Source organism: Ictalurus furcatus, chromosome 13 (assembly GCF_023375685.1).
Source record: "Ictalurus furcatus strain D&B chromosome 13, Billie_1.0, whole genome shotgun sequence".
Classification (NCBI taxonomy): Eukaryota; Metazoa; Chordata; class Actinopteri; order Siluriformes; family Ictaluridae; genus Ictalurus; species Ictalurus furcatus.
Genome location: NC_071267.1, coordinates 12009470 through 12035978, shown reverse-complemented (window position 1 = coordinate 12035978; position 26509 = coordinate 12009470). Strand labels below are relative to the sequence as shown.

At 39.4% G+C, this 26509-nt stretch overlaps 1 protein-coding gene and 1 non-coding gene across 2 annotated transcripts; both read right to left on the bottom strand.

The window, feature by feature from the left end:
* Positions 1–2931: 2931 nt before the first annotated feature.
* grid2ipb (glutamate receptor, ionotropic, delta 2 (Grid2) interacting protein, b) lies at positions 2932–25141 on the bottom strand. Its single transcript, XM_053640351.1, has 23 exons — positions 24828–25141; positions 23838–24091; positions 23025–23354; positions 22728–22882; positions 18033–18296; positions 15992–16077; positions 13988–14057; positions 11536–11829; positions 10757–10908; positions 10478–10603; positions 10045–10127; positions 9805–9949; positions 9266–9582; positions 8353–9180; positions 8188–8275; positions 7767–7856; positions 6425–6621; positions 6139–6294; positions 5933–6019; positions 5651–5780; positions 5397–5515; positions 4188–4352; positions 2932–4048 (listed from the first exon to the last, which is right to left on the bottom strand). The coding sequence occupies exons 1-23, from the start codon at positions 24913–24915 to the stop codon at positions 3977–3979; spliced, it is 4296 nt and encodes a 1431-aa protein (XP_053496326.1). The 5' UTR covers positions 24916–25141; the 3' UTR covers positions 2932–3976.
* LOC128617573 (U6 spliceosomal RNA) lies at positions 22149–22251 on the bottom strand. The gene has a single exon (XR_008387583.1). It is a non-coding gene; the product is annotated as a U6 spliceosomal RNA (small nuclear RNA).
* Positions 25142–26509: the final 1368 nt, after the last annotated feature.

Genomic DNA, 26509 nt, shown 5'->3' with positions numbered 1-26509 from the left:
TGGGTTTTGTTCACTGGTACATTCATCATTCGGCTGCTCCACAAGGAGAACAATCGAACTGACAAGCTGTGAGAAACTACCAGTATCCTGCAATCCTTCAGTAATGAGCTTTAACATAAAGGGGAATATAACATAAAATGATTCAGTGTAAATTTGTCCCTGGCCTTAACTGAATTAATCTTCTGTCAACTGGATAATAACTGTGGAGCAGTCTGTCTCTTACTTAGAGCCTTCCTCCATTTCACTCAGTTTTGTCAGGATCTGTGGATCTGTCCACTTCATATGTGGACTGGAAAGAACAGTAAATGTATAAAGTTATAACAATATACAAATATATTTAAACCATGTTTAATGACCGCATACCTCTAACAGATGGATAATGGAGTTAACCCAGTAACAACCCTTCTAGTTTTTTCCCCGCAATTTGTATAGAAACTCTTCATAGTATTCTGAAAGAAAACACGTGTAGCTTAAGCTTCTTCTGCTGAAAATACTTTAACATGCTATCCAATATTCGCCTTACATACGCCTTACTTACAAGATGGATTAACAAGATAAGTGCATGTCATGTCTAGCCTCAGCTAGTCAGCTCAGTCATGTTTACCAGTTACTGCACTACGTTTTTCCCTTTCGCTTTCCAGTTCTGGTTTATTTTTGCTATACAAACCAGTCTAAATAGCGCCTCTTTGGGAGGTGGTGGTATGTATGTAAATACTGTCAATTAAAGCTCTCTCAAAATAAACCGACAAGGTAAACAACTAAATAGCCAGTAACTAGCTCATGAGATTGTTAGCAATTAGTATATCTAGCTAGGCCAGCTACATTTAACTAATTAGTGAATACGTGAAAATAGTAAGCTGTGTTAAATATTTAATTAATTGCTTTCAATTGCACCTCATTTGTTGGTTTTTGATTTACAGTTTCAAGGAAAAAAAAGGGAATTTCTGTATGGTTCAAAACGTAAAAATGCAGAACAGCAGAGGGCGCCAGAGATGCTCACACTGTGTGTCAAATTAAATTTCTATACACATTATATAAATATCTAACCAAAAAAAAAAAAGCATACATTTAACACAATCACTATAACACACTAAAGTGTGCAAAAACAGAAGGGGTCTGAATACTTTCTGAACCCACTGGATATTATATTTAAATTTTAATAACTGATTATTTATTAATGAATGTAGTGATGTGTATTCATGTTTATTAAAAATATATAGAAAGCTATATTAGTCTTAATGGCACACACACACACATGTATGTGTGTATGTGTAAGTTTTATAGATTTGGGGAATTAGCAACTATGGGGGCAAATACATTTTCACACAGGCCCAGTTGGTATTGAATAACTTTTTTTGCTTTAAGTAAATAACATTATCATTGACTTTGTTCTATGTTTACTCAGGTTGCCTTTGTTTTATCTTAGATTTTGTTTTAATTTCTGGAAATATTTATTATGAAACAAGAAATCAGGATGAGGCATATACTTTTTCACAGCACTGTATGTATGTACTGTATGTATACACATCCAATAGAAATGTTGTGGAAGGACCTGAAGCAAGCGGTTCATGTGAAGAAACCCAACAGCATCCCAGAGTTGAAGCTGTTCTGTACTGAGGAATGGACTAAAATTCCTCCAAGTCGATGTGCAGAACTGATCAACAGTTACAGGAAACATTTAGTTGCAGTTATTGCTGCACAAGAGGGTCATACCAGATACTGAAAGCCACTCACAGGTACAGTGGGGGAAATAAGTATTGGACGTGTCAACATTTTCTACAAATAAATATATTTCCAATGAGGCTATTCACATGAAATTTTCACCAGACATCAGTGTTAACTCAAGAAATCCAGAAATATAAAGAATTCACAACATTAAAGTCCATAAATAAAGTTATGTGTAATAAAGTGGAATGACACAGGAAAAAAGTATTGAACACGTTAACAAAAAGCGGTTCTCCAAGGCAAGGTAAGGCTGAACCAGCTGAAATCCATAAGTAATTATACCCCCTGTCTGTGCAAATTAATATCAGCTGGGTTCGTAAATTGATGGTCTATAAAAAGGCTTTTCGTTATCAAGGTGTCGCACAAGAAACATCTCGAGATGGGTAAAAGCAAAGAACTCTCCCAAGACCTTCGCAACCTTATTTTTGAAAAACATATTGATGGAATCAGATACAGACATATTTCAAAACCACTGAGTCCTCCAGTAAGCACCATTGGGACCATTATCCGCAAGTGGAAGAAATATCACTCTATCATCAATTGGCCACGCACAGGAGCTCCTCGCAAGATTTCTGACCAGGGAGTCAGAAGAGTAGCCCAAGAGCCAAGGACCACTCGGAAAGAGCTCCAGAAACACTTGGAGGCAGCAGGTACCATCGTCACAGAGAAAACAATAGGCAATGCACTCCAGTGCTCACGCTCAAAACGCAAGACTCCATTACTAAAGAAAAGACATGTCAAAGTGTCCAATACTTATTTTCCCCACTATATGTAAAATTGGATCATTTTCTTTAATACACAAATGACCAAGTATAATATTTTTGTGCAATTATATATATATATATATATATACATATATATATATATACATATATATATATATATATATATATATATATATATATATATATATATATATATATATATATATATATATATAAAATATAGTTTCAAGTCATTCTCTATCCTTACATTAAGCCCATGAAACCATTTAGGGAACCTAATTTGCATAATGTGAATTTGGAGGTGGACAGTGGCTGCTGAGCATATGTGCTTTTGTACAATGTGCTGAAGAGCAGGTCAGTACACAAGTGAATCAGATATTCATCAGTGCTTGTCAGAAGGTTTGTTTATTCCCAATATATAAATTAGACAGCAGAATAAAATGCATCCCAATGTGGCCCAAAGAAAATGCAGAACTGCACAGGATAAATACTATCCTATTCACAAAAAATCTATACATCAATACACCTAAGTCCTAACGAGAAATACAGGTTAAAAGGAAACCAATGGTTAGGCCTACATTAAGAATAATACAATTATTTGCCAACAAAAATAAACACAATGCTACATGCAAATTGTAGATTAACCTCTCAAAATACTGTCACTGGTTTGAAAAAGGACAGACAAAAAAAAAGAAACATGAGTGTTTGGATTTACATCCATCATGCAGCTTGCATTTGGATTTAATAAGGAGGCTACTAATAGATTTTTGGTAACATAAAACATCAGGCAGAAAGAACATTTCAAACATTATTTCAAGCAAAAATCTGCCAAGCTGCATAATAATTTACCATGTAAACATAAAACGAACAATATGTAAACACAGGGCCATTTCAGTGAGGCTAAAAAAACAGACCTATGCATTTTCATTCATATTTTAATTGTCACAGCAAGAGAGTTCATAGATGACAGTTTCATAATAAGTACTGTTACACTGTACAGTTTTTCATGCACAGCTTTGCCACTGTTTCAACAGATCAGACAAAATAAGTGGCCATTATTAGTGTGGCAGGGTCTCGTCTCAGCAAATGAGAGTGCCAACACTAATGCGGAGCAAAAATTAATCATCTATTTACAATGTTGATATGCTGCTGACTAACATGATTAACACTCATCCATTATTATAGTCTGTCTGCAAGCTTTTGGTCAGTATTCATCAGTGAAAGGAATAACAAATAAACAGCTGACTACCGTATCATCAACTGTGGGTGAAAGAACTGTAAAGTGCTCACATTCTTGTTACATTCTCTTGCCACTGGAAATTTTTTTTTAAAAAATAATTAAACTATATCCACATCCTTGATAGCTTAAAGTTGTATAAAATATATATTCTTTATGATGAAGTTACACTCTTAGCATGTATCATAAATTTTAACTTGGATTAAATTCTTTGCTTCTCTTTGCTTTGTCGACTTCTTGGCACATGGATGGCCTTAGTTTATGAGGGTAGCATTTCTAAAGCATATTCTCACCAGGCTAAAGGTGAAGCAATGCGAGGGCTCCTGGGGTTTTCTGTGGCCCGCGTCTCATTTAATGCTCTCTGCAACACAGAAAATGACATAGCAAAACTCATCAAAATCACTTTGGTTCAATCAGACTGAAATGGCATCACTTTTATTACTTATCTCATTACTGCATATTATTTTGTCACTGTTTCTTCATTTTCATGAATGGCTCACCCCAAACTTAGAGATGAATTCTGCAAAGATGCCAAAGAATGCTTCTGTGGTTGTGGCCTTGCTGTCTTCTCCAAAGTAAGAGGCTACCTTAGCAAACTCGTCCATTGCTTTCTGTTGGTAAGAGTCCAGAGACTGCACAGCTGGATGCGAGTTTTCCAGGAAGCTCTGATGCCAAAGTTAAGTGATCAATACACACTTATTCTTCTACATCAGTGTCTCTGCAAGCAAATTTGCACTTAATGCTTATGTTACGTGAAATATAATTTTCTGTTCATTCAGCCTAATCATCATCTTGTGCGTTCTGTAAAATGCATGGTGTTCAATAAGTAAGCAATAAAACATGACAGGCCACACTGTTGTTATAGGAAAATAATCAATGATGGGCTGGTGTGATGCAGCCTAACATGAAGCAGAGGGCTGTTACAACTCCAAACTGAAATATTTTCCTATAATAATACTGCATTCTGTTATAGAACATGTTTTATTCCTTGTATACCACAGCAATTTGTCAACAATTACAATTTATTAATGAATTGCATGTCATGCATTTTTTCCAGTTATATTTACATTTATTGTTGTGGTACATCCACAAGACAAGTTAGTTCCTGTCACCACATGATATAACAGTAGTTCCTTCACCGGGCTGTATTTTTTTTCTCACTCTTGCAGCTTGTCATGTTACAGAGAAAACAGAAAACATGAACTCCTCTGTCCTGAAGACTCTCCCATAGTAAAAAACAAAACAAAACAAAACTTGTAGACTGTTACAAAATGCTGACACCTGAGACTCCTTCCATAAAATGTTAAATAAATATCTCCTTACAGAAAACTTCACCAAATCAACAATTAGACACGTTTCTTTGTTAAATACCAATATATACTCTTAATCCATTTCAAAGCTGTGTGGTTAAGAAAATTCTTCGGCACCTCCTGACCAGTTAGATCTGAGATTTCTACAGCACTGTGATATGAACACATAGATCAAGGCCATAAAATTGAGTATTTCTGTGAAAGACAGGATCAAGAATGTAATGTGCTGCTGCAGCATTGTTAAAAAACACTGGTATACCATTACAAATTCTAGGTCCAGCCAAGTACCAGTACTAGGGATTTCGAACCCCACTCTCAATGACATACAAGTGCCTGAAGTCCACCTTCTGTTCTAGTCTAGCCTTTTGTTTAGAAGGGCTGTGAATTAGCAGAGGATACACTCATGACCGCTGCAAATCGATCTTCTGCTGTGGCTGGGATCTTTAGACAGGCAGTCCTGATTTCCTGGATGGTGGAGTGGAGATCACTGAGGTCTGCTGTAATGGTTCTCTGATTCACTGGTTGCAGAGAAAAAAAGTATTCAGCCAAACATGACTTAATCATGTAATCTGTTACGATTTTTTAAAACAGGTATAGAAGATGATATGATATAAATGCATATCATATACTTATTGGCGCTTGGCTGATTTTACCTTTGGCAGCCAGTGGCACTGTTATAAGCTCTCCTGCAAAGTTAAGAAGTTCGGGAAAGTGTTGGCATAGTGATTTGGCCAGAATATGGAGGAAGGTTGACTTCCCGTCAACTGTTTTTGTTGTGCTGAGCTGTGGAAAGACAGTGGCTCAGGATTCTTATAACATTATTATTAAATAAGCCAGTTAACAAACCTACATGGTACTATTTTTAAATTACAAAATGATTTAAAAAACATGATAAAACATATTTGAAACCATGTCTTGTTTAATATCTACTGTACCTCAGTAAGGAAGTTGATTTTAAAGCCTGTTGGTTTACTTGTCCTGGGTTGGCCATTATTAAGATAGTTTCCCATTGCTAAGACAAACTAAAACAAAACATTATAATAATTATATCTAAAGAAATGTTCACTATACAGAACAATAATAAAAATTAGAATAGATTTTTCATCAACTCCTTACTGTTTTGACTATAAAACTACTTTACCTCCAGGATCTTTGCCAGCTTCTTGCTGTTTTTTAGCTCTAGGGAGGCTTTGTAGATGCACTCATAACCAATTCGCATTTCTTCAGTTTTCTCCTGCAGGGTGGTTTTAAACAGGAGACTCCGCAATCTGGTTTTATATTCAGGCACTAGTAACATCTGAAAGACCCACACAAAGTCATAAGCATACCTAATCAAATCAAATGCCTTCTATATTTTAATGGAACTTCCTGGAATTGTTTTCCAGAAAAAAAAAAAGTCTTATCTGTGCAGTAAAAAAAATGTGCACCTGAAGGACAAATTTGTCAGGTTCACTAAGCTTGGCAGGATCCTGGTCATACTGCTGGAACTGTTTAACCTCATCATCATCGGGGGCATACAGCAACAGCTGCTTAATGTGAGAAGGCTCCAGACGCTCAGTGCTCATAGTCATGAGGACCTGTCTTAACTCTGCTGGAGACAGCTTCAGATGGGCTATGAGGATAGCTGGGGAGAGCAACCAAGGGAAACGTGAGCACACTTCACCTCTGACAGTACACTCACCAGCCACTTTATTAGGAACACCATAGTAATACTTGGTAGGAACTCCCTTCGTTTGCTCGGAGAACAGCCTCAAATCTCCATGGCATGGATTACACAAGGTAAATATTCCTTTGAGATTCTGGTCCATAACATAATTGCTGCAGTTTTGTGAATATCCTGTTTACTGCATCCTGATGGTGTGCTATTGGATTCAGATCTGGTTACTGGGGGAGGCCACTGAACTTCACTGAACTCATTGTCATGTTCATGGGACCAGTCAGAGACGACTTTTTCTTTATGACATGGTGCATTATCATGCTGGATATCATTGTGGCTATAAAGGGATGCACGGGGTCAGTATCAATACTCATATAGGCTGTAGCATTCAAACAATGCTCTATTGGTATTAACGGGCCCGATTTATGCCAAGAAGTCATTCTCCACACCATTACACCACCACCCAGAACTGTTGACAGAAGGCAGCTTAGGTCCATGGTCATATTCTGACCCTACAATTAACATGTAGCAGCAGAAATGAATCAGGGATTTATCAGACCAAGCGAAGACTTTCCACCTACAGAACTGATGCTCATGGGATGTCTTTTGTTTTTTGCACCATTCTGAATAGAAACTGTTGTGTGTGAAAATCCCAGGAGACCATCAGTTTCTGAAATATTTACACTAGCTTGTCTAGTACCAACAGCCATGCCATGGTCAAAGTCACTGGCATCACATTTTTCCCCATTCTGATGTTTAATGTGACCATTACCTGAACGTCTTGATTTGTGTCTGCATGATTTTATTCACTGCACTGCTGTCATATGATTAGCTGATTGGAGAACAGCATGAATGAGCAGATTTACAGGTGTTCCTAATAAAGTGGCAGTTCCATGTTTTACAGTTGATATTTTAAACCTAATAAAATAGAAGAAAAGGTAAGGCTTCCCATGACTGCACATTGAGACTAGGCATATGTAAGCAATCTTTACACAGCACATTTGTATCAATACACCCTCAAGTTTTAAAAAAAAAGTTTCTCAAATTCATCTATCTCAGTCTTTAGTGCAACCTGGATAATTCCTTTGTGAAGCGATCCCAGTTATACTCACAAGCATTGTAGGCCTTTTTATGAGACAGAATCTCGACCACGTCTTTCTTTTTAAAGCTCTCGGGTAGAATGGTGGGCTCTGGAAGAGAAACTGACATATTTAATTACATTGTAAGGATCGGTTCTCCAGGAGCCAGCAGTGGAAACAATAAATGGAACATCATGAGAATAAAGAGAGATGCTGAGATGCCAGTGAGGGAGGGGAGGACACTGTGAATGGACAGACTGTAAGTGATCCATGAGAAATGGTAAACGTGATGAGCTGAAAAAGCACAAACATAGACAACAAACATGAGATACGTCTATCGAGCATCAATGCAGTTGTTATAACGTGTCACAATATACAATCAACAACGATGCTTTGGTAAATGTTTCTTGATGGTGGTAATTTGACATGAATACATGTGGCACTCCAAACTTACTGGAACCTGTTTGTGTGCCAAAGTGCAGCTCCAGATTGAGGTATTTCACCATGTCACTCAATTTACCATAGTCAGGGTCTTCTCCAAGCTGCCAAACAAGCAGAAAGAGGCATTATCAGACGATCATACTTAGATTGCATTGTACTTATTGTGTAACTAACTAACCTGTCCCCAGATAGTGCCCTCGGAATTCTCCACCTGCTCCCAGCGGAGCCTCTTCACACTCATGTGGTTGGTATCTGCAGCCTGAGGGCTTGGTTTTGGCAGAGGTGGGGGCTCGCAGGGTGGGGGAAGTGGAGGTGGGGGTGGTGGTGTTATCTTTGAAATGGTACTCTCATAGGTCTTATGGGTAGACTGTGGCGAATCTCTCTTTGTTTTGGGCTGCATGGTTGTGCTCTGCTGGCTCTGGTAGATGGACTGGGTGCGGTGCCTCAATGGGGGATGTGCTGATGTGTGAGCAGGCTGAGACGATGTGTGAGGAGGCTGTGGGGAAGTGTGACGAGGCTGTGAGGATGTGTGAGGAGGCTTTTGGGATGTATGATGAGGTTGTGGGGATGTGTGAGGGGCTGTATGCAGGATGGGGTGGGCTTTGGGTTGGCGAATTTGACTGGTATGAACAGAGGGCTGAGAAAAGTGCTTTCGGGGCTGCGTGTGATGGAACCTTGTCGCCTGGCTTGTAGGCAGCACTTGGTGAAGAGACGGACGGTTGGAGAGGATGAACCGAGGAGGGGGTGGTGGAGGGGGTATGATGGGGTGGTTCTGGAAGGCAGGAGGAGGTTGAGGCATGTGTTGTGGGGTGAGGCAGATGGGGGAGGGCATGTCAGTGAACTGAATGGGTGGGGGAGGGGGTGGTGGGCTCCGGGGAGGGGGTGGGATTTGTTCTGATTCAGACGAGTACGTTAACGAGCTCGTGTCCTCACTGCTGTGGTCCTCACTGCTTGCGCTGCTCGCTTGACGAGACAATATGTTGTCCTGGTCTTCCTGGAAACTCATCTGTCAAAGACAGACACACTGCTCATATCTCTGTATATATAAACTATTTACATTAGTCAATCACAACACACACACACACACACACCTCTTCATAGTCATTCTCGCCTCCCAGAAAGTTATCCACAATGGTGACTCGGTGGCCGAGCTGTTCACTCAGGGCATCCAGGAATTTGTCTGTGTCTCTGCTGCGTGGGGGTCTGGAGAAAGTGAAGAGTTTTTTTCGACGAGGCTGAGGGCTCGGGGCCTCATCTGAGTGCTGAGGGGAGTTAGGAGAGCTGTCCAGGCTGACATAAGGGTTAGAGTCCATGCTTCCAGGAGAAGGGACAGTCTGCTGGTAGTGGTCATACTGAGGGCTGGTACAGGGCTCCTTCCATGTCAGAGACAGGCCTGACTTACGGTTCCCTGTAAGGAACAATATATTTTTAAAGGAGGATGATGGATAACCAATTAAGTTAATATGTATCTAGGTGTCAATCTATGCATTCATTTATATACAGCCATGATAATATTTACCTTTCTTCCAGTGAAATGTTTTATTACAGTCATGTTTGTATCATACGTCACCTCATCAAGCACCAGTTAACCATTTCATTTCAGAGACACTGGATGATATTATGAGTGTACCTTTTTTAGCATGTGTGAAGGAGGGAGTGAGTGCATGGCTGTCAGCATGGCTCATGCCCTCATTCCCAGGTGATGAGTTACTCTGCAGAGGCTTGCTGTTCTTCACCGTGTAAGCACTCTCCAGCTCTGTGTACACTCCTGATATCTACAGGTTTTTATGTGGTTAGATGACAATGGCATGCCTGAGTAAAAGCAATTGAAAATGCAAGAGGTACTTGACAAGTGCTGAATGGTACCCACGTGGTTCAAATCTGGGGACTCTGGAAAGGAGGTCCCATCGCCACATTGTCTTTCCCCTGGGGTTGCAGGCTCAGTGAAAGTCCCTGAGGAGAAAGATCACTGTCCAGCACACAGTACCCCAAAGCAAGCTGACAGCCCCCCCCCAATGAAAACATAGGCACAAACAGCAGTTGTTTGTAATTCACCTTAGCGGTGAGGTCATTGGACTGAGCAAAAAAGCTGCTTACAAAACTCAACACACAGCAGCAATCTTATTGAACCATAAACATTAGACCCGACATGGCTAGTTGTTTAAGGCTCCATAAGAGCGAAGGAATGATTCTACAGCATGAGGTAAAAATGGAGGTGGAGGAGTCAAAGCTAATATGAGCCAGTGTAATATGTTCTGCATTTACAGAAGTCTCCATCCTGATGTACAGTATGTAAAACATACCCATTCCTAGATGAGTGCCAATGATGCAATCATCTGAGCTTCTTTCTCTGATACGGTTTCGGTGGGATGTTCCAGTCACCCTCATGGAACTGCTCCGTCTGTGATTTTCTGTGCCCAGTTCAGGCTCTGCCAACACACAGACACACACACACATGGTGATTAAATAAACAACAAAAAGAATGCCTAAAATACATTGCCTAGCATTTATACAACCAATAATATTCACGCCTAGTTCTCAGCCAAGCCTACACATACTACAGAAGGGTCTTTATTGCACACCTGCTCCTTTGAAGCCCAGGAAGCGGGAGATCTTGCTTTTACAGCGCTCCTGCTCTTCGCAGGTCAAAAGTTGATAGATGAACTGCCAGATCATCTGCTTGGCAGGAGTGTCCAGCACAGGAAAAACATCCACAATGAGTGTGTCCACATTCCTGGATTCCAGACAGACATGGGGAGCAATTCAGTGACAGTAAAGCAACACTCCCTGTATGCTGTCCCAGTGTAACAGTAAGTCCTATAGAAAATCTAAGAGAACCCACGCAGAATGTTCTGTATGTGTCTATTTGTGCCAAGAGCTGGAGCTATTTTTAAATGCTTTGCACACTGATTTCACCACTGTGAGGCTGAAGAAATGTTCCATGGGAACGCTGTGCTTTGACATTTGTTCTGAAAAGCATGTTGCTCTCAGTGAGTGTTAATTAGTTGTCAGACTTTAAAAGTTGCTGTCAAAATTTGTTGGGGATGTACAAAATCGTTCATGAATACATTTGTCTGAAGCCAGGATGCAAAGCGAGAGACCCCAATTTTGTCATATCTGAGCGTACAAATTATCTCAAAGGAAAGATGTAAAGACCAGACCTACTGACATTCTCCATAACACAGAATATACCAACCCACTTAAAACTGGTTCTAAACGAACAGTGTGAGAAGCTTCATATGTACCGCTCTGATCATATGAATAAAAACAGAAGTTTATTAATAACAGGAGAACTGTCTAAATCTGTGCTCTATTGCATTTAATGTATGACAGCAGGTAGCAGGAGACAGGAGACAGTAACCTGTGTTGAAAGAAGGTCTCGAGAGCCTTGCAGATGGTGTATCTCTCTTGCGTGGTGAGGAGGTGCTCGAGCTGCTGACTGAAGGTACGGCCATGCACGCGAATGCTAGGAGGAAGGATCTCTGCTACCCACTGCAGAGAGCTGAGGGCAGGTGAGTGAGAGCAAGGACGTGAGGGAGACTCCTCGGCTTCAGAGTCTGATGGAGAGTAAAGCACCGGTCCCTCCTCCACCACCAGAGTGGGATTGGCGCCGCTGCCCTGCAGCATTGATACCACCTTCTCGTGGGAGCAATTCCTAAACAAACACCAAAACTGTGCTTAGGAACTCTTGGCTTTGTTTGCATTATAGAACTACAACCCCAATTCCAAAAAAGTTGGGAGAGTATGGAAAATGCAAAAACACAAACAAAATCATTTGAAGAGTCATTTGAAGATTCAGTTCACCCTGTACTATATTGAAAACACATTGTTAACACAGTATTTGATGTTCTACTTTGTGAATTTGATTTATTTTTGAAAATATACACTCATTTCAAATCTGATGACTGCAACACACTACAAAAAAGTTGGGAGAGTCAACTGTTTACCACTGTACAACATCACCTTTTCTTTTAATAACACTTATTAAGAGCTTGGGCGCTGAAGACACCAGTTGGTTAAGTTTAGCAAGTGGAATTTTCCCCCATTCATCCATTATGCATTTCTTCAGCGGCACAACTGTATGGGTCCTTCATTGCCTTATTTTGCGCTTCATAACGCATCGCACATTCTCAGTTGGAGACAGGTCAGGACTGCAGGCAGGCCATGCTAGCACCCGCACTCTCTGCTTACGCAACTATGCGCTTGTAATCCGGGCAGAATGTGGTTTGGCGTTGTCCTGCTCTGGATGGCAGCATATGTTGCTCCAAAATGTGTACATATCTTTCTGCATTAATGGTGCCCTCATAGATGTGCAAGTTACCCATGCCATGGGCACTGACATACCTCCATATAATGACTGACACTGGCTTTTGGACCTGATGCTGATAACAGCTTGGATGGTCATTTTCCTCTTTGGCCCAGAGAACACGACGGCTTTATTGTCCAAAAACTATTTGAAATGTTGACTCATTGGACCACAAAACACGATTCCACTGTGCTACCATCCATCTCAGATGAGACTGAGCCCAGAGAAGTCTTTGCATAGTAAAGCCTTCACTTGCATCTGTGGATGCAGTGGCGAATGGTGTTGATGACAAAAGGTTTACCAAAGTATTCCCGATCCTATGTCAGGATATCCATTACAGACTCATGGCGGTTTTTAAGACAGTGACGTCTGAGGGATCGGAGATCACGCACATTCAGAAGTGGTTTTTGGTCTTGCCCTTTTCCAACCGAGATTTGACTTGATTCCTTGAATCTTTTAATTATATTGTGCACTGTAGAAGGTGAAATGCCCAAAATCCTACCGATTTGTCTTTGGGGAATGTTGTTCTCAAAGTATTGGATTATTCGCTGACGTATCTGTTGGCAGATTGGTGAGCCCCGACCCATCCTTGTTCTTGAAGGACTAGGCCTTTTATACTATGATTAGACGATTGCCTCACCTGTTTCACATCACCTTCTTATTTCAACTTGTCACATCGCTATTAGTCCTAAATGGCCCCTGTCCCAACTTTTTTGGAACCTGTTGCACGCATCAATTTCAAAATAAACATTTATCTTAAAAAAAACTATGCCATTGATTAGGTAAACCATCAAATACCTTGTCTTTATACATTTGTTTTGTTTAAATACAAGTCAAAGTACATTTACAAATCACTCCTCTTTGTTTTTTATTAACATTTTCCATACTGTCCCAACTTTTTCAGAATTGGAGTTGTATAATTATTTGAAAGGATTTGGGGAGTTAAACTCCAAAGTGTAAAACTTATTATGCAGTAACAACATGGAACACAAGTGGAGTTTTCAAGGTTAAGACTTAATTATTATTATTATCATCATCATGATCATTATCATCATCATCATCATCATCATTTCAACAGGATTATCTTAAATAGCAGCATGTCCACATTCCTGCATCACAAAAAGGAGTAGCTCATTATCCTTTGAATGAATAAATGTTTATCTTTAACCATACAGTACAAACATATTTCTCCATCAAGTATTTTGAGCAATGAATGAAGAACTATAATGTTAATAAAGTATTAAACCTAATTATTTTTTTAGCTCAGAGATCCATGTATATTGTTCCAAGCTCTGCTTATACCAGACTTAGACTAATGGCCCAGCAAGTCTACATCCATGCAACAGTATCCTTTTATCATTCTAAATTTGCTCACAGGACAAGATTGTAATCACTTACCATTTACATACACAATATACAGTACGTGTAGTTTTGTGGGGGTTTTTTGTGAGAAAAAATTATCCCACTTGACGTCTTATATCAACATGAAAACTCATCTGCAGTTTACCTCATATCTAGCCCATTGAGAAACAGAATGCGATCTCCTGGTTTAAGGCCACACTCCTCAGCTGGGCTATCTAGAGTAGGTGAAGAGACAAGAGATTAATAATGCAGAAATTCATGATATTCTTGTTGAATAATTGTAGAAGCATATTTACTGCAATTACCCCCCAAGTATTTTTGTCTTGGGTGACACAGAGCTTTTGTTCTTTTCTGCTGTTTTGTTTTGTTTTCTGCTGATTTTTTTTTGCTGTTACTGAAGCGTTCTTTAGTACAATCAGAATTCTTCAGTGTCATCGATTATTTAACACACCTGTTTCAACTCATCAGCTACAGTCCACTCTGAAAGCACTGGAACGACAAGGCCAATTCTTTTGCTTTTGCTATACACTGAAGATCTTTGGGTTTGAGGTCAAAATACGAATATGAGATGATAGATCAGAATTTCAGCTTTCATTTCCTGATATGGTCTGGTGATGGACTTGGTTAGTCTAAAACCTTCCACTTTTTGCTGTGTTGGCAGTGTGTTTTGAGTCATTGTCTGGCTGCATGATGAAGTTCTTTCCAATTAGATTGGGATTCTGCTGCTACCATCAAGAGTTGCATCATCAATAAAGATTAGTGAGTCTGTTCCAGAAGCAGCCATGCAAGCCCAAGCCATGACACTACCTCCACTGTGCTTGATGAGCTTGTATGTTTTGGATCATGACGTTTTGGATCATTTCTTTCTCCACACTTTGGCCTTTTCATCATTTTGGTAGAGGTTAATCTTGGTTCCAGAACTTTTGTGTCTCATCTCTGTATTTCTTTCAAATTCCATCCTGACCTTCTGATTCTTACTGCTGATGAGTGATTGCATCTTGTGGTATAGCCTCTATATTTTTGCTCTCAAAGTCCTATTGGAATGGTGGATTGTGGTACCTTCACCCCTACCTTGTGGAGGTTGTTGGTGATGCCAGTGAGTGTTGTTTTTGGGTTTTTCATCACAGAAATCACAATGTTTCTGTCATCAACTTCTGTTGTTTTCCTTGGCTAACCTGTTCAATGTCTGTTTTTTAGTACACCAGGGGCTCCTTTCTTTTTCTAGACATTCCAAATTGTTGCATTGGCTATGCCCAATGCTTGTACAATGGTTCTGTTCGAATTTTCCCTCTTTTCTCAGCTTTAAAATGGCTTGCTTTTCTCCCATAGACAGCTCTCTGGTCTTCATGTTGGTTTATATATATTTTTAACAACAAATGCATTCTTCACAGGTGAAACCCAGGGCTCAAACCAAGAGTAGATTCTCAAAACTATTAATTGTTTAAACAATCAGTTTAACAGGGCACACCTGGGCAACAAAACAAACACCTGTCAGTCACCATGTTTCTATTTTTTGGTCACTCGAAAAATGGGTGGGTTCAAGCAAAAGGTGCCATGTTTTAAGCTGTTTAATAAATCTAGATGTAAATATCAATAAATGAAAGTTGAAATTCTGATCTATCGTCTTATATTCATCTTTTCATCTCAAACCAGATATTATGTATTCACTGTATAGCAAAAACAAAAGAATTGACCTTGTCATACTAGTACTTTTAGAGGGTACTGTATATGTTGTACTTAGTAATATGTCTATTGATAGATTAAGACACAAAACATACACTCAGTTTTGAGTCTAGGTGAGTTTGCAATCAGTTTGTTCATCACGATACTGGACGCCTACAATATTTCCATAAGCAGCCCCACGTGGCTCGGCTGAGTCAGTGCTAACTAGGTTCTAACCAGGCCTGTAGTGGGCGAATATCGTCATGCAGACACTCACACATTCACCTCCCACTCTCCAGCCCCTCACACATTAATCCAGACTTTCATACACAATGCAGACCTACTCAACTCTAAACACAATCACAACAACATCATGAAACATTAACTGACTCTACTTCTTGAGTACACCACTGAGCAATTCCGATTAATGATTAAAAAAAAAAATCTGTCTAACTCATAAATAGGTACAATGTAGTACATAGTGTACCTGGAATGACAGAGTCGATCCACACAGGTGCATGGCCTCTAAGCGTGAACCCAAAGCTCTTCTTTCCTCTGTAAACACGAATGGTCCTATAGGAGAAAAACAATCAGTAATAAAAGATGATGATGATGTCCCTGTCAATTCTCAGATACTGCATTCGATATATAAATATAATGTGGGTGGACATAATTCTTGGATTCGATTAGAATTTTTGTGAATTTAGGCAAGCATGTATACAAATATGAGCCTAATCTAAACAAAAAAGACTAAAAAGGTCAGGTGCTTATTACAGTATATATGATGTACATAATCCGTGACTAATACACACCTTTCATATATAAACACTATAATAGAAACACTATCATTCAAAATGTAATTTTAATATGGCTAAAGATTTGCAAATATATGCTGATCTGTTTACACTGAAATCTCTAATAAGATGTGCAATGCATATTAAATTCTCACACCTACAACACCAAACAGATCTAATCCAGATTCTATTTTTGGCCTCTGCTTACACAGTAAACAGTATAATGAATAGCAGAGTAGACAACACTGCACTAAGACTGCATAGAGAACATGGACCAAGAGCATCTGATGTTTCAACACAGAAGAGCGCCCTGATTTTCCTGCTTCTCACTGAGAATATTTGACATGTGAACATCGAAGGGCATGCTGTTGGTTGCTGTGGCAACTCCTCGAAAAGATACTGAAGATGTTTGGCAAAGATGGAGGTGAATAGGCAGTAAAATGCCATACCATTTATACAAGGCAAACTAATCCAGCTAAATGAAGGGGTGTTCATTAAAACAAGCAGATGATGGCAATCAGTGATGCTTGGTTAAAAGGACATTATTACATAAATTACAAGCAGCAAACAAGAAAATAACAGAGCAGCAGATTAGGCATTAAAATGCAATATTGATAATATAGAAAATCTGATCTATAGATTCGACTACTAAAATGTATAACTTTGTGGACACAATGTGCTTGTGTCAAAAATAACACCATTTAATGGCTGGAAAGATCATTTTACAGTCTTGAATAATAAACTATCAAGCTGATTTCAGTAAACATATAATGAACTGTTAAAAAAGGCTTAAGGTGTCTGATTTTAAAAAAAGAAGAAGAAGAAAAAAGATAGTAGAGGCAGCAATAATGATGCTAAAATGAATGAAAGTCAAATGAAAATTTGATGGTCGGTTATTTATGTAATATCTCATCACAAATGTCACAGTATAAAGAGTTTGCAGTACCACAGAGGCATTATAGGGGCGATTCATAGCCATCATGTCATGAGATACTTGCTATACTATAAGCTTGATCTCCTCTTGGATTCTATGAAGAGGCACTTGCTATTTTTTGAGAATATGTATAATTATAGTGCAACAGAATGGTACAACAGAGGTGTAAACAATGTGGAACATGGAACATGTGGTGCATGTGTGTGTGTGTGTGTGTGTGTGTATGTGTGTGTGTGTAAACAGACATTCCTACCAATATTAATTGAATATGTTACACTTTAATCTTCATTCTACTTCATAAAGCAGTGGATGTGAAGTCCTGAAATAAGCATATGCCAGTGATGCTGTTCCCACCCACCCACACACACACTCCTACACATGACGCACATCCAACATTCCACAGACTGTGAAGTGTCAACACTGATGTTTTTTTTTTTATTGAAAAGCCATCCTCATGCAGATTATTATTATTTTTTTTTTTACCATACTTTTATATTCACAGACAACACTCTTCCTTTTCGGAGGAGCAAGGCAAAAGCACTGCACAACCTGTACAGCTCTGTGACACACGCAGTAACTGCTCTATATATTATGTACAGTGATATATACAGTACCATTTTCTCATCACTGAAATCTGTTGTAACACTATCTTTTATGTACATACGGAGTCTATGTGTACATGCGTATATTTAAGGTAAAATCCAGGGATAAACATTACAGTACACAGTAATTCAGTAATATAATTAAGAGACTTGGAAAATAGTGTACAGTATGTGGTGTGTGTTTATGTTTATATATACCTCTGATTTGCTCCAGTGGGGGGGATACTTGGGATGCCAGCCGTGCTCTTCTTATGGCCACGTTCGTGGTTCTCTCCAGTGTCTCTAGGAACTGAGCTGGCCCTTTTGGAGGCATGTGGCCGGTCATGGTGCTCCTGGCTGCGGCTGCGACGCAGTCGGTTGTGGCCTGGCTCGCTCACACTCTTACTGCGGCACACACGGTTGAGAAGACTTTGTGAGACGGCTTCGTCAAACCTCTGCCGGTGCTTCTTGGGGATGAAGATCCTAGCAAACATTGTAACAGCAAGGCAGAAGAAAGGGATGGTGAAAATCAGCTGTAAAGAGCCATTAAGTTCAGCTTTCAGAGAAGTTCAGATATTTCCAGCCAAAGACGTCATGGTCAAGTGAAAGCTTAAAACGGATTCCTTTGCCTTTGATCAAAAGAAGTAGCTGGAAAGATTTTCCTGTTTAAAAATCAATCACAGCGGTACAGACTGTCATCCTGTGCTGCGGATGATGAGTGAGCCTCTCAAATGAGGAAAGAAGTCTGGTTTCCTACTGACAAGCTCCCACTACACCAGGCAGCATATAGCAAATTGAAAGGTGTGGGAGTATCTCTCGCACTCTCTCACGCTCCCCAGCTCTCGCTCTCTCTCTCTCACTCCCCCTCTCTCTCTTCACTCCCTCTCTCACTCGCTCTATTTATTTCAATTTTATTTATTTATATTAATACTAAATTATTTTTGTGTTCTATATATGATGTACTATATCTGTACTGTGTACAGATATACTGAATCATACAGTGGGGTCCAAATCTCTGAGACCACTCCTTCTTTGCTTTAATGACAGTGTGCACTCGAGCTGGCATGGACTCCACAAGTTTGTGCAAAACCTTATGATCCATTTTATTGATCAAATCCATCGGACAGTCATCTGAACACATGCTTCAGGAGAAGAGATTAGGCATGAAGAAAATCTGACCTTTTGTACAAAGCATTTAACATGGTCAATATCGCAATTTTGCTTACATTTAAATAGGGATTTAAAAGGGACTTAATATTAAAGATACTGAACATTTACTTTCTTCATTTTTAAAAATATTTCAAAATTTAGAATTTTAAAGAAAAGGAAAAAAATCCCAGATTTTCGGTGTGGTCTCAGACTTTTGGGCCACACTGCATATACTAAGCATATGCACCCAACAACAGGATTTGCATGCAATTTAGATAGTGGTGGAATACAAAAATACAAAATGAGTGTTGAAAACCACTTCTTCAGAAATACTGGAGTGTAAACTATAATCAACCAATTTAATGTCCATTACTGCCACACAGTATTATTATTATAATGTTATTTTGATAGCAAAGGAAAAATATGATTTCATTATAATTCTGTAATCTACAAAGATCCATTATGTAATCACTATTGTCCAGAATATCCACCACAATATAACCACTTGTGTTATGGTTAATAAAACACACAATAATTTGTCATGACAGCCCCCAAAAAATCTGAAAATAATTAATAAGAAACTGGCATGTTTATGTCTGATTTATCTTCGCTAAAATTTGCAAGGAGAATCTCACATAATAATGATGATAAGTGTAATATGATATGAAGGAATTAACAAATAAATGTATTGATAAACTGTTTACTCGGATAAGTATAAGGCCTATGTTAGTGTTTTATGTCATCCATATACATGACTGGTGCCTCTCTGAACCACAGAACAGCACATTATCCACTGACAGTAAGAAAAATGCATTTATTGCAAAACAACTCTAAATTAAGTGTCCAAGACATAACAATAGCTGCATTTAAACTAGATTTAAAATGATGCATTTTAAGTAAAAAATGACCATTAACTGTGCTAAATAAACCCAAAAAAACTTCAGAGAGAAAATGTAAATATGCTATTATGTTCTGAAGGCTGCCATGGCAATCCTCAGCTGCCTCCAGGTGCACATTACATATGCAGAGCTGAGTGGAGTAGCTTAAATGTGAGGGGTTAGTGAGGTGAGTACATTGAGGTAAAAGGGGACACCCAAAAAATATTAAGGATGTAAAGAGACCAGCACAAACAGTACATGTACAATGCATTATGAGATACTAAAATGAATCAGATTTATGGAAAATATAGAAGTTGAAACAACCTGATACTCTTTTTTATACTCAATCATGTCACTGACCTGTTGCCAGATAACCTCCAGCTGTTTTTTTGTAGTAGCACTTACTTTTCCAGCCTTTTGTTGCCCCGTACCAACTTTTTTTTGAGATGTGTTGCAACCATCAAATTCAAAATGACCTTATTTTTTCCTTAAAATGGTAGATTTCCTCAGTTTAAACATCTGATATGTTTTCTATGTTCTATTCTGATTAACACAAGGGTTTATGAGACTTGCAAATCATTGCATTCTGTTTTTATTTACATTTTACACAACGTCATGACTTTTTTGGAATTGGGGTTGTACTTTTGCCACTCAATAAATTTTCCTCAATAAATAAATGATCAAGTATAAAAGTATTTTGTCTCATTTGTTTAATTAGGTTCTCTTTATCTACTTTTACAACTTGTATAAAAATCTGATGATGTTTAAGGTCATATTAATGTAGATATATAGAAAAGTCTATATTCTATATTCACAAACTTTCAAGCACCATTACACGTACTGCTGACAAATTCTTATTACTTCCTGCATTTATTAAATGCTGATTAATTATTAAATATTTATTAGCATGAATAGCATTAAAAAAACGCATTACTTACTGGATTTATTTACACTATGGGTGTAGGAGCGACGTTCAAATTCAAGTTCATCAATCTGAAATTTGCCATAAATAAAAGATACTCATACCAAACAACCCATCTTTCTTTTCAAGGCTGTTATTAACTCTGAATCAAATGAAAAATAAAACAAGGCACTATTACGACAGAGCAGAAGGCAACTGAATAGCCTTTGTATTATCAGAAACCAGCAAGAAACTGTCAAAAGTATGCACCCACTTCATGAGCTGCAAAGGCATAATGGTGAATAATGAGAGGAAAAGAGAGAAATATGAAATATCTGCAGGCTTGCATATTAACATATTTTAATATTCTGCCTGTATGGAAACACTATGTCTCCATGGCTAGCCACCATGACAACCGAGTCAAACAGTATTTTTCAACCACCATCTAAAGTGAATATTAGTAATGAATGCTGGGTAGCATCCCAGTAGGCCATCACAAACTGTGCTATACTCATAGTGTTAAAACACTGACCCAGATATTGTTCAGTAGGTTAGAAATGGGAATCAAAAACAGTCTTAATGTATATAGTCCGTTTTGAATTACACCAAATACCAGCTGTATGTATACTTCTATGACTATTTGAGTTTAAACACAGTAGAAACATTACTTATACAGACACACCCTGCTGTTGGGGCGCAGATGGAGAACAGATCACAGTTCAGGAAGAATGCAAACAGCAGCTTTCTCACTGAGGTACAAACACACAGTAGGAGCATTTAAATACACTATAGGATGTATCAGCCAGTTGAAGCTACATAATCACATCCAACATTTGTGATCTCTGTCACACTTCTCAGCAGACACTTCTACATAGATATAGAACAGATATATGTAGATTAATATTTCCAGCCATAGCATACAGCATGTGTACATTGGGGATGCATGCACTAGTTTTTGTCCTCCCAGATTCATGGTGCTGTCGAAGGCAACAGTTTGGAAAAACCCACTGATCATCATCATCATCATATGTAGTGTTAGACAGGTGCTAGTAGCCCCTGAACTGCTGAGCAGATGCTGATGTCCACTTTAACTGCCTTTCTCTCTAAAGACCATTACACACTTGCCTAATACCTCAGATAAAAAAAAAAGGATCAAAACTGTTAACTATCATATTAACTGTTACTCCAGTCTTAAGCTGGAATTACACAAAGAAATCATATTTTTAGCATTTCTTCTGTCTCCCATACACACCCCATAATTAGACCAAAGAAAGATACAAATGGAGTAACAGATGTTCTGTACCATTCTGGTCCCAGGTGAGCAATTTCCTCAAAAGGCTTTGCTTTACAGTTTGTTCTCTGAATCAGCCAGGCATTCCAGGCATGCTAAAATCAGAAACTGTTCTGAAGAACCAGTTTATTTTTCTGTGCTTGCTTGTCATCCTGTCATAAAGGCCACGTTAACCTTCTCTGTATCAATCCAATTTTAGTGTACGTGCTTGCCAAGCAGACAGATTGTGTTGGGACACAGAGCTGTGTCAGCACTAGATCAGCTATGGTGATGCACATGAAATATCATGCCACTGAACTAGTACAGGAATTTCACTTATGGACATGCATATCTCCCACACAGTAAAGCCAGTGGATAATCCTGAGCACAACAGTAGCAGATGGGATCCAACTGATCAACAGCATTATGTAGTCAGACTGACTAACACCGACTAATCTACCTCTAAAACTTGACACAAACACTGCAGGTTCTCTTGCAAGTTATTACCAGATTCTGCATAGCAAAATCAGAACATTACCTGTTACATCCTTTAAATGAACATTAGCCTGAATCTCAAGTGAAAGAATCAACTCTAAGGCCCTCTAGTGGCCACCTAACAGCACAGACGTGCTAAAAGTGTTTCAGGTCAGAGAAGCACTGAAATAGAGGTTGAAAACTAGAACACAGTAAAAACTGTATAGAGGTCTAATGCCTACCTGACATTAGAAATGAGTTGTTGATGCTCCTCAGTGGTCAGGATGTCAGGAAGGACAGATGCCAGCCAGTCCACCTTCCTCTCAGCAGCAAACTGCTTTAGCACAGCAAACAGCTTCTCTTTCACCTCAGGCTCATTCCCCAACACCTCCTCAATCTGATGCATAATTCCACAAAAACATGGCCATGAATGTCATTTCCTTGAATCATCATTTTAATTCACAGAAAATAATCTTACATATGAGAGTTTTTTTCTGTGGACTGCTAAAGCAACAAAACTTGTTATTATGTAATCTCACCCTTTTATTGAACTCTAAGGCTTTATGTTTGCGGTCCAGCCGCGTGCCTTCGTTGTCTTTCTGCCACTCATCTATGCTGCTGCTACGCTTCTGCCGGCTGCCCATGCAGAGCACTCCAAGGCGCAGCGTGCGACCCTGTGACGACTTTATTAAGGCAGCAGCCATCTCATGATGCTTCACAGGTATTCCGTTCACTTCCATGACATAATCACCAGCCCTCAGACCACTGCGCCCAGCAGGGGAGCAGGGAGAGCAGTCCTCCACCAGCAAGGGGCAGTCTCCCACAATAGTAAAGCCAAAACGACCATCAGGGCCTGGGGTAATATCCATCTGTAGAGTCAAAGGAAACACAGAGATTAACTGCTGTCTCTGACATTTGAGTTACGTAGAAGAATGATTTATAAGAAGGGAAGTAAGAAATAAAGATAAAATGAAAGGTAAATAAACGTCAGTCCATTCTAGCTATAGACATGAAAACAGCGGGATGAATATATTATGTCTCTAGGAGCAAGGTGAAGCATACCCAATACAGGGGCAAGCAGTATAAAGAGTGTAAGACAGCATGATTATGTAATGGGAATAAAAAAAGGAAATAGAAAAAGAAATGGAGGTTTGCCAGTGCAGACCATGGCTTTAACTTAATGGTATAGAAATTTCTATAGTAAAAGACTAGTAAACTTTTTGAGAACTTGGCTGGAAATTCAGTCATGAGAAGCAAATGGGAGAAATTGGAGAAATTGGAAATAATAGGAAGTTAACTAGGAAGGTGGAGCTTAAGGCATGGTCCTCCCAAACTTCAGTTATTTCTCAAACCTGCTGTATTCTGGAGACCACGCCAATGCTGGGTGGGATGTTCTTTTGTGCCTGTGCCAGGGCGATGACTGCCTGAGCTCCCAGACTGGACACATCCTGCCCTTCAATCTCCAGCACCTGGTCTCCAGGCTGCAGGCCAGATAGATGAGCACTGCTACCCTCCCCCACAGTAAGGATATAGCTGGGTCCAGTGCCCCCAAGCTGGAAGCCAAACTCCTCTGGCCAGCCGTGGTTAGATGTTGGCATGGTAAGAACTGAAATAGAGGAAGGACAGCAGCTTACCTTTCTTGTTCACCTGTGTGATGATGCCATGACTGGAGCTGTACCAAAGATTTAATGAACCCCAAACCTGTTCTTGAATCACTAGGCAATCTAGTTTCTCTTCAGAATAATTGACCATTTGACAAGCAGCCATGTAAGCAGGCCAGATTGCTCTGTAAATGACAATATCCACATATTCAGGCAAAGCAGTGGAACTGAGGTATAAGAGTATGATGCAGGCTCACAACCAGCAAGTCTCAGCTGACTCCTCAAACCTTCTGCCGTCATTGACCTGATTGAGAATACACAGCTGAGGAATATAAAATCACCTGTGCTTAGAAGACAGACCATTACATGGTCTGCCACAAAATGTCCAAAACTCTCTACAGCATGGTGCTTACTTTACAATGGATGTAAGAGAGACATTCATGCTACAAGAAAAGAATATCAATATAAGAATATTAATTTGGCAATGCATATATGTAGAACTAAGTCGAACAATTTACCAGTTGGGGGCAGACCAAGGAAACCCTAATTTTGCTCTGATCTGCTAAGAGGCTTTAAATTTTAACAGAATTATACAAGCTTATAGGTACACCTATGGTAATACGTTTTGACGCTTGTAAATCATGTGTCTCGTCTATTAGCAACTACTGTATGGACATTTAATAAGAAAATCATAGTCTCCTGTATCCTCACAAGCAATTAAAAACATTAATATAAACTTACAGAAATCTTTAGGTGCATAGCGTGGGCCAGACTTCTGGTTTTGCCGTAAGGAGGACCTCCCTTTCTTATTTTGCAGGAATCTCTTCATTTTGCCCGAGTCAACAAGTGAAGAAAAAAAAATATCCAGTGCACTTCTCCCACCTCAGTGGCTCCTAATTTTATTCACCACATCCTCTAGTCAAGCATTAGCAGGCAAGGAGGAGAACCTTCCCAATGCCCTCCATCATCAAAGTCAACCATGCGCAGTATTGACACATAAAATGGTGATGGGCATACAGTGCCGAAATCCTTTTCTCCGTCACGTTGACTCTGCATCTCTGGCAAGTCTGTCTAGTCTTGCCTGCAGAGCTAACACTGTGAAACTGGGACAGTGTAGCACAGATCCTTAATAATTCTCTCTCCAAAAAGGGTAAAGTGAGGCCCCATTTTGCTATAAATATCTTCCTCCCATACTCTGACAGCTAGCTCCCTCTCCAAGGGATGGAAAGTGGCCCAGTATCAGCATGGGGATGTAGCAGGACGGTGGAAGCTAATTAGAACGTCTGTGAGAGGATCACAGTCACACCAGTGCAATTAAATCCCTTGCTCTGGATTAGACAGATTAAATGATACATGTTAAGATCCACCAACCACATGATAGAAACACACTCGGACAGTGTATCCTCAGGGAAGACTAGTGAGACGAGATTGATTTACTCAGAAAGCTCAACTCTGGGCTCAATCACAAATACGAATACAGTAACCATATACTGTACTTATTCCCAAGGCAGTACACAGTAATGCACAGCAGCGTAATACTCAGTAACTCCACAAAATGCAAAAATATTAGCACCTATGTAACTCATGTAAAGATCACATTTTTTATTAAATCTAATTAATGCAGTAATGCAAAGGGCCGGGTACAAAAGCAAGTGACTCAAGGTTAACTGAATTATTTAGCACCAGAGCCAAACAGACACTCTTCCTCAATCAATGTCTCATCTTACCAGCTCAAAGGGTCTGGACTATAAGGCAGAGAAATGAGTTGGGATTTCAAATAAAGTGCAAATAACTCCTAGACTGTGCACTCATTTAAAGCACTTTGGTCTGTACTAACTTTAAATGGTCATTAGTTCCAGTCCTGTAGGGGCAGGTGCAGTGCAGTTTGGTGATTTCCCTGAGCAAAAACACTTGATTTAACTCACCAGTTAATACCAGGTTAAGTAGATGCTTTAGTGGTGGAAAATCGCCCTTCTGTTGGACTCTGATCCTCCAGGACTGAATTTGATGGACTGCTTTAAAGGAATCCATGCAATTTAACACAAATTACACTGAAATACAATATCCAATTTATTCCTTAACAGAAAGAATCTGCTGAGCTCCCAAAACATGTTGAGTTGGGGGTGGACACAGAAAGTAAAACAATTCCAAAGTGAATAACTAAACAGTTCAGTTACAGTTCTGAGCAAAACACAAATGCAGTGTTATCCTACCCCAACAGACTATTCTCCTTTAGTCTAAAAGACACAGGTAGAGATGCTAACATACCTTTTTACAATTGCTGTATTCGTTGCTGGACATTGAGTCACTGAAGTTTTTTTTTCTGCGCTACCAGGTCCTGAAGGCATCACCTCTGTTGTGCTGTAACCTGAGAGGTGTTTGCAACTCCAGCCAGGTTTCAACCACAGCAACCTGAGCCTTGC